Raw genomic sequence first — 6709 nt, forward strand, 5'->3', positions numbered from 1 at the left:
CACCAGGTCTTACTAGTTTGGGAGAAAGTCTTGTCTTCATCTGTTTATACAGTCTCTGGCTGGGCCGCATGTTTTCTGGTGATGATTTATTGAAACAGGATTTGTTTTCACTGGCTGATCGTGCTTTTGTCCGACTTGGCAGGTCGAGCAGGAGAAACAGACGGCTGATGATGAACATCGGGAAAGTCTAGATCTAAGGTACGATCATATCAGGACAGAGACGAAGAGGAAAAGTTTTAGTTTCTAAGTCTTTCAGAAGAGTTCACATTCCCCCAAACCCTGCTCTAACAAACCATGTGTATAAGATGTCGAGGAATCAATTCAGATCTAAATGTCTTTTATCAGAGTAACGTCTTCAACTAGTTTGAATCCCCTGTTTTAAGGATTTCATCTCAAACAACCACCTTTCTTGCTGCAGTCCTACATCAAAAATATAATTTGTTCATTTTTCCTTCCTCTAACACATTTGCAAGCTAATTTAGTCGCCGACTGCCAAGATATTACTATATCACTCGTATCAGGTATGCATCAAAGGCTTGCTTACAATATTGAGTGTTTCCTTTATTGCAGATCTACAGCGGAGAGTAAAGAATTGCTGCATGTGAAGGTGAGCCGAACGTCTGAATAATCGGAGCTGTTAAAGACAGTTTGAACAGCACAAATCCACCATTCTGCAAAAGAACTATTTAAAAAAAAAAAAGTGTGTACCTGCATGGTCACGTTACCTCATGACTTCTTCAGTCCATACTCCAAACCAGAGGTGTCAAACTCATTTTTGTTCAGTTGCCAAACACTGGCCAGTTTGACCTTAAGTGGGCCACAGTTTTTAGGCAGGAAAAAGAGCAAATTCAACATTAATGTGCCCTGGTTTGCACTTCCACATATAAATGACAAAGTATGCGAGTATATCAGTCCCTGCAGGAGCTTCACTTAAATTTCCCTGATTTTGGGAATATGGGGAAATTTTGTGAAACATATGGAGGGAAATTTGCCAGATTTTGGAAAAATGTAGAGCTATTTTAACAATTTGAGATCAAAGAAAAATGACTGCTGTCACGTGATATAAGAACTGGAAAACTGAGCTCTGCAAATATTGTGGATTTTAATTGAATTTTTTGTATTTGGAGGGGCTGAGATATCTACAGTATCTTTTTTCCAATCATTTTTACTTTCTCGAGCCGGCCGAATTTGATGCTCTAAAGAGCCGAATTTTAATGGATAGAAGTCAAATTTAATGTGTACTACAAACGAGCATACACAATTTTAGTTTTTGTTTTCTCTTTAAATCAGAAAAGTGCATTAAGACCTGCTGTATGAACAATGATGAGGATGATTGTGTGTTTACAATGACAATGTTCTGCTCTCTAATTTTGCATCATTACTGCGTTCTAGAATTTTAGAAATTAATATATTTCAACTTTACCCATGAGAATATGATTTTAACCTGCAAATAAGGACTTTGTGTCTCTTCTCTACAGGAAACCGTTGCTTCGACCTTTGCAGGTGCGAACCCTCTGGAAGAAGCTGTGAATCGACTGAATGCAGAGAGAATGCATTTACATGGAGACCTGCAGCGCTGCATGTTTGAGATCCAACAACGGGACCACTACCTCCAGCAGCTCAACACCAAGGTAGGAGGAGCTTTCAGTGACACAGTGAGTGTCAGTGGTTTTGTGTCATCTCCTTCCTCACACTGTGCAGCTCCAACTGACCATGGAGGAAAAAGAAGCGGCTGCAGCTCAGCTCACGACCGTAACCCAAACACTGAGACACACCCAGGACCGCTGCCATTGGCTGGAGAGTCGAGTCCAAGGCCAATCACAGGTAGACCAACACACTTTTGTAGCCTGGGGAGAAAAAAAACCCCCACAAGAAACGACAGGAAAACACACACAAAATGACCGAAAAAAACCCTACAGAAAATTACATAAAAACAGAGGATATGATAGGAGAAAAATGATAGAAAAAACACAGAAGAAATGACAGAAAATTACACAAAATGACAGGAAAAAAATACCACACGATGACAGAAAAAACGCACAAATAATGATGGAAAAACACCAAACATATGTCAGAAAAACACACACAATGTGACAGAAAAACACACACAAAGTGACAGGAAAAAATCCACATAGTGACAGAAGACGGAGCGTCTTTCTGCACAACAGCCTGGTGATGGATGAGACAACCTTGAGCGGCGAGCTTTGGGAGCCAAAGGTGATAAACAATTTATTTTGATTCAGACTAACTCAATTTCAATAGCCTTTAGTCCTGGTCTCTCAGCAGGTAATTTAATAAGGTGACCTTTTTAACTAGCGATCCGAGCATTCAACTTCTCCAAGATTGATTAAATTCTTTGTAAATGTTCCAAAGCAGCCTCCTGCTTGCTTTTGAGATCATTCATCACATGAGTCTGAGTATTGAGAGCCCTGCTTCATCCTTCACAAATGACTGGCAGCGTTACCAAAACAGCTGCCAACGTAATATGGACTTTGCGACAGGTCAGAAAGCTGCCAGCTCCAATCAACAGCAAGACAACTTCCATAATTCCAATCATGTCTTCCACGCAAATAATCGACAGACGCACAACTCGCCACTTGTTTTAAGGGTCGGGCGCGTATCCAGCCGCAAACGTATTGCCCGGACAAGCGGGCTCACCATGGCCTGTTCTTTTTGTCGAAAAAATTTGGTTACATTGAGAGATGATTAATTCCATTATTCCAGATTTGGATGAGATGTAAAGAGAGGCTCCGAAAAGAGTCACAAGACCAGACAAAACAAAGCACCAGCATGGATGGATACGGTGGGAAAGAGGGAGCAGAGAAAATGTGACCGCCCTCGTCGAGAAGCAGAAGAGAGAGAGATCACACAAATACACAAAAAAACCCTTTGTTTTTTTCCATAATTGTTCAGATTTGTCGTTATTTTAAATTCTGACATGAATGTTGATAATGTTGATCAGACAGTCACATTTATGTGATAAAAACATCCCATTTATGTTCTTGCAGCATCTTCATGACAGGAAACAAAGTTTATTTGAAATCACAGAAGGATTTTGATCATGACTGTGTCTATAAGATCACCCCTTTGATTAGGATCGACTGTAGTTCTTAATTAAACTTAATATAATAGCTCTCATTTGCTGTTGCTCCTATTATTTTATTTTCCCAATAGAATAACTTGTGCCTGCCTTCATTACTTTGGACTAATAAATAAAAGTGTAAATAAAGGCCTGTGTTTACTTCATCAGGCTGAGGTGGCTCCAGGAGCTCCACAGGAGAAAACCAGTGACTCCATCATGTCTGACAGCCAGCTGAGAGAGAGGTGAGGACAGTGGTAGCGCACACTTTGTAGATGTGTGGTGTGTATATTAACGTGTGTGTGTGTGTGTGTGTGTTCTCTCAGGCTGCTGGAGGTGGAGCTGAGTCTGTCTGATGAGCGAGCGAGGAGGGAGACGGTGGAGGAGGCGCTGCGTCTCGCTGAGGACACATTAAAGAGGTAAAACCACCTTCCAGCAACACAAAACCTTTCGATTAGTATTTTTCAACCTTAGTTTTTTTATATTATTTTTTTTTTAATTATTAGTTATAGTTTGTAATTTTTTTTTTAATTATCCATCCATTTTCTGACCCTTAGTCCTTTTTTCAGGGTCGTGAGGTAGGATTTTATTATTGTTGTTATTATTGTTATTTTATTCTTCTATACTTTCACTTTCTAAAATGCCACTAATCATGTGCACTAATCCTGGCTACTCTGTATTTTTAACAGATTTTTGTATAGATTTTATATATATAGATGTAGTATTATTACGTAATGTGATATACTCATTATATAATGCTTCTCTCGTTTCCTTTTTCGGCATGTACAAAAAAAAAAAAAAAAAATGTAAAAAAAAAAAAGTGAATGTAACCATGTCGGAAATAAACTGAATAAATAAATAAAATAAAATAAATAATATATAATGAATATATAGAATATATATATTATCATATATATGATGTAATATAATTATATTAGTGCTGTCGAGTTTAATTAATTAATCTAATCTCTTCTTAATTGCACCCTTGAGGTATTTTCATTTAAATTTTTTCTGACACCGAACTTGTCTTCAGTTAATAATATTTATCCAGTGAGTTTCTTAATTTGTCAGTCATTGCGTGCCTGTAGTGTCCGCGCTTAGCTGTCCATGCTAGCTGTCTGTGCTAGCTTTTCATGCTGTCCGCTATATTGAGGTAATAGTGAAGGCTACAAAGCTCCAGTGATAAGGAAAACTTCTTCTTGCACAATTTGCACACAACTAGACTTTAGTTTTCTATCCAGTGTTTTTAAAAGCCAGAATTAACGCAAACGAAGCTGAGCAGCTCGGCAGTCTGTGCATCAGTATTATGGGTATACTGGGAACTCTTGAAGTAATAAAAGGTTCCGCGTTGTTTGGAGTGCTAAAAAAAAAAAAAAGATTAACTGTGTTATTTTTTAGCACGTTATTTCTTTTCCTGTAAGTAATTAATCGCAATTAATGCGTTAAAGTGACAGCCCTAAATTATATATATAAAAGCCAATTGATTGATAACCATCTGTAAGTAAGAAATTATCGCCTTTTGTCACTTGCCTTGTAACAGACATCGTACATGAAATGAGACCGTTGTTGTAGTCGTGCTTCGCTTCTGTTAATTATATGAACATTTCAAACAGTGCTCTGTAAGTGTAGTCCGTGGTAAAACAGCCACTTTGATGTGTAACAGGTTCTCTTTTGCTAAAGAGGTAAAGTCACAATCAAAATATGATGTGCTAAATGTATCACTGATAATGTCTAAGGTTAAATCACAAACGGGTGTGTTGTGTGTTGTGTGCATGCTGTGTTCCTATGCTCTTGTTCTTTATTCCTTGTAATTTGTTCCCTTGTACTGTGTGATATGTTATTTTCATTGTAATGATCTCGGGGGTGGGCGCTTATAAGCTCTTGCTTCGGCCCACTCCTTTTGAGCAGAACTTTAACTGCTCAAATAAACAAATAAACTAATTCTAGTGAAACAATGTCTCCGGGGTTACCAGAAAGTTGTGATATAAAAATAAGGTCACAACCCAAAAAAGGTCGAGAACCACTGCTTTAGATGCTCACATGCTTGTGTCACTGTCTCAGTGTCGCTGCCAGAGACTTTCAGCAGGACTTCAGCATTGAGATGGACCCTGAGGAGGAATGGGACGCCCTCAGTCTGAACCCCAGCCAGCCTTTGGTGACCAGAAAGGTTCATATGATGCTCTCTATACTCCGTTCTTCATCCCTCCTGCTGTTTATAACTTCCTCTTCCTCTCTGCAGGTGAAAGGTGGAATGGTGGCGTGTCGGCAGTGGTTCAGGGGGCGGAGCCTCTACTTCTCCAGGCTGCTGACGACTCGCGCTCGCTCACGTTATTTCTTCCTGGTTTATTTGCTCTCCATACACGTGCTGCTGGTGCTGTGCTTCACAGGTGCCCTGTAGGGGGCCACGCCCCTCATCTACTACACACTAACAGCTGGCTCTCACTTCCTGTAGAGGGCCACACCTCTCATTTACCACGGTTACATGACGCGAATGCCAACAATCACAGGGTACGACGACAGCACGGCTTGTTTCCTGGCCTTGACTGATGCAGTTAACGTGTTTATTTAAGTTGTATTTTTTTACTTTTGTTTGATGAGTTGGAGTAAATATGAAAACTATAGGTGAAACACGCCTTAAAATACACAAACTTCTATCTTTGCACACTGGTTTGTCAAAGGACACACACCATTTTATTTTATTTTATTCTTTATTTTTGTTGCCTTAAGGAAGTCTAAGTTAGCATCAGGAAACACACGATGCTAATTTAGCTTTAATGACACCGACAGACGGATCTGATCTGTGGCCTGTAGAGGTACATTTGTCACGTGATCACAAGAGGGCGCTGTCGCTTTAAAGCCAGAGCCAATTACCTTTTAATTTAAATTTTTTTTTTTTAATAACATATTAGGTGACAAAACATAATCTCAAAGAAAAAGAGAGAGAAGGAAAGAAAGTATTGAATATATTTTAGTTTTCACCAAAGAATCAATCTGATCAAAACACACAAAATGAAAAAAAAACACACACATAATGACAGAAAAACACAAAACAAAAAGGCTTCCAGCTGGGTCACACTTCCTGTGGGGTAGGTATGGATGGATATAAACAAAAACTAAAAACACTACAAATGTATTGAAAATGACAAGAGATTTAATTGAAAATTTAAAAAAAATATATATATTTAAATTTATGTGAACCTAATCAAATGTTTAATTTTCATATGTATTTATTTAGCTTTTTTCTTTGCTCTTGGGGGAAATAAATAAGCTATCGTCTTTATTAAATGCTGTTGTTTTCTAATGACGTTAGTGACTAAATGACGACACCTTGTGCATCGTTTTTTCTGACTGAAGTCGTAAATCTGTGAGTTTGCGATGAATAGATGCGTCACTCTGAGAATCCTTTGACTTCATCTCGAACCGAGCTGAAGTGATTGTTACGTTTTCACGCGCCGGAACTCTTTGGATTTGATCCCGTTTCACTTCACAGCACGATTTGATGGCAATCAAGCTGCTGATTTTCTTCTTCATCTCATCCTGAACTCATGAGTTGCACAGAATCATAATGCTGACCTGAAACTATGCACTGACATAAAGGGGCTGAACGTAAAAACTGTTTCATAGCCGACA

At 38.8% G+C, this 6709-nt stretch overlaps 1 protein-coding gene across 5 annotated transcripts in view; it reads left to right on the forward strand.

Annotated features, from left to right (window-relative positions):
* The window catches only part of LOC114460647 (golgin subfamily B member 1), a 49140-nt gene extending 42776 nt beyond the window's left edge, over positions 1-6364 (forward strand). For all 5 annotated transcript variants that reach the window (XM_028442559.1, XM_028442594.1, XM_028442578.1 and 2 more), the window contains exons 22-29: positions 143-198; positions 571-607; positions 1479-1631; positions 1702-1824; positions 3251-3324; positions 3406-3498; positions 5141-5246; positions 5319-6364. In XM_028442559.1, the coding sequence (XP_028298360.1) occupies positions 143-198; positions 571-607; positions 1479-1631; positions 1702-1824; positions 3251-3324; positions 3406-3498; positions 5141-5246; positions 5319-5477 (801 nt within the window). In that variant the 3' untranslated portion in view covers positions 5478-6364. The remainder of the gene's footprint in view (positions 1-142; positions 199-570; positions 608-1478; positions 1632-1701; positions 1825-3250; positions 3325-3405; positions 3499-5140; positions 5247-5318) is intronic.
* The last annotated feature ends 345 nt before the right edge of the window (positions 6365-6709 follow it).

The sequence above is a fragment of the Gouania willdenowi genome, chromosome 3 (assembly GCF_900634775.1).
Source record: "Gouania willdenowi chromosome 3, fGouWil2.1, whole genome shotgun sequence".
NCBI classification, from domain to species: Eukaryota; Metazoa; Chordata; class Actinopteri; order Blenniiformes; family Gobiesocidae; genus Gouania; species Gouania willdenowi.